This window comes from Perognathus longimembris, chromosome 11 (genome assembly GCF_023159225.1).
Source record: "Perognathus longimembris pacificus isolate PPM17 chromosome 11, ASM2315922v1, whole genome shotgun sequence".
NCBI lineage: Eukaryota > Metazoa > Chordata > Mammalia > Rodentia > Heteromyidae > Perognathus > Perognathus longimembris.
Genome location: NC_063171.1, coordinates 4,026,439 through 4,028,515, shown reverse-complemented (window position 1 = coordinate 4,028,515; position 2,077 = coordinate 4,026,439). Strand labels below are relative to the sequence as shown.

The 2,077-nt window shown below is 43.8% G+C and overlaps 1 protein-coding gene across 1 annotated transcript; it reads right to left on the bottom strand.

Annotated features, from left to right (window-relative positions):
- Positions 1–1,728: 1,728 nt before the first annotated feature.
- On the bottom strand, positions 1,729–2,077 carry LOC125359789 (histone H2A.V-like). Its single transcript, XM_048357675.1, has one exon. It carries the CDS (start codon positions 2,075–2,077, stop codon positions 1,805–1,807), a length of 273 nt encoding a protein of 90 aa, XP_048213632.1. The 3' UTR covers positions 1,729–1,804.

Here is a 2,077-nt window from a genome sequence, read left to right as displayed (position 1 = left end):
TAGTTTCTTCTTCCAGGAAGAAAAACACCATTTTCGGATAGTCCTTCCAGGAAGAAAAAAACAGCATTTTCTGATAGACCAATAAGTATTACATTAACTGCAATCAACATGTAAGTTACTTAGAAATTGACTAAGAAATATTCCATTTTTGAAAAGACTAAATGTAAGACATGTTGTGTTGGGATCTCTGAGGACCCCTTCTCCTCACTTCTCCGGAGGAGATGCTCAAATGTTGGGGTCTCTAGGACCCTTTCCCCCCCATCTCCCGGGGGAAATGCCTGAACCCCGATTCTATGGAAGAAGCTCCGCCCTACCCCTCATACCAGCAGAAGGAGTAAGGCGTGTCCTTACCGGACAGCTCTAAGCTGAAGTGGGATGCCGAAATCCCTTCCTCGGCCCCCCATAATGTGTCAGGAACCGGAGAACAAAGATAACGGGGAGACAGCTGGATGGTTGAATGAGTCTCAAAGGATTTAATTGGGAGGGGGGTTTATATAGCGGTAATGGCGGGAAAGGGAAGGACTTGGGCCATTGGCTAAGCCCGGCTGCCCATCAGGTGATGTCATGAAACTTCCTTTGTGGGCTGGAAAACCCTATCATGGTGGCATGCACATGTTCACCCCCCAGGGGCGGGGGGCTTCTTTTCTGGGTGAGACTGGAAGGTGGGAGGGACTCGCTGTTACACTGTCCCAGGGCTGGGGGAAGGTCAGCGTCTCACTCTTGGCGCCCTTCCCCCACCAAGGCCAAAACTGAGTCCCCAACAGTATTGTATCAATAAAAGACCATGGGACGCTCAAAGCAGAGAAATTTGCAGCCTTGGAAGACACTGTTCACATGTATCCTTGCCGTGATGTTTCCCATCCTCTAGGCCTGCTGGGTTTTGACAGATCATTTGATTTCCATGAACATTGGCTCCAGATCCATAAAGTGAGGGGAATTAATATTTGTTGACCAGCAAAGCACTTAGCTTAGGGTTTGGCATATGCTAAATACTCAGTAAATGATTCCAGTAATTCCACTTTTCCATTTCAGTATTAAATGCACATTTTCCCATAATCTAAATGGAGAGATATCTCCTAATTGATGGCATTAGTTCAGAGTTATTCTTAGAGATATAATAAAGTAATAGTACATTACTATAAAGTAATAGCATCAAAGCTGAACATGATATCAATCAGGCTAAAGCTAGTTTCCTAAATTTCTATTTTAGGATTATTCTGAGGAACTAACTTGAGACTTAAAATACTTCAAGTCTGAGCAAAATATTTCTAATACATCATGAACAGAACAGTTTGGAGACAAATTTGTTTTGTAAAAAATGGTTTATCAATTCCATTTTAGTATAAAACACATGGAAAAAACCTGGCCAATCTATACACAACTATCACGATTTGAAAAGGTTCTTTTACCAAACTTTGAATCTAAGAATGTTCAAATGTTTTTTTCTATCGTGTCTATGGCAATTATCTATGCTTTTCTTTTTAGCTATTTAAAAAAAATTCCACACAGGGGCTGGGGATATGGCCTAGTGGCAAGAGCGCTTGCCTCGTATACTTGAAGCCCTGGGTTCGATTCCCCAGCACCACATATACAGAAAATGGCCAGAAGTGGCGCTGTGACTCAAGTGGCAGAGTGCTAGCCTTGAGCAAAGAGAAGCCAGGGACAGTGCTCAGGCCTTGAGTCCAAGGCCCAGGACTGGCAAAAAAACAAAACAAAACAAAACAAAAAATTCCACACATCTCCACTGTTATTTTCTGTCCCAGTTACAGTACAGTGATGGGGAGGAAAAGAGCTAAACAACCCTCTAAGCAATTTTCTGCTGTCCCTTCTTTCCAATTAGAGATTTGTGGATGTGAGGGATCACACCACCCCCAGCTATGGTAGCCTTGATGAGAGAATCCAGCTCTTGGTCACCACGGATTGCAAGCTGTAAGTGACAGGGAGTGATATGCTTTACTTTGAGATCCTTGGAAGCATTTCCTGCCAATTCCAGGACCTGTAGTCCAGCTCTTTGTGAGTGAGATAAGGCTTTAGCCTTGGCCTTCCCACTGCCCTTTCCAGCTTTGCCTCCAGCCAT

Excerpts from the sequence above, each read along its gene's own strand:
- LOC125359789 (XM_048357675.1), bottom strand. The coding sequence starts at position 2,077 with ATGGCTGGAGGCAAAGCTGGAAAGGGCAGTGGGAAGGCCAAGGCTAAA.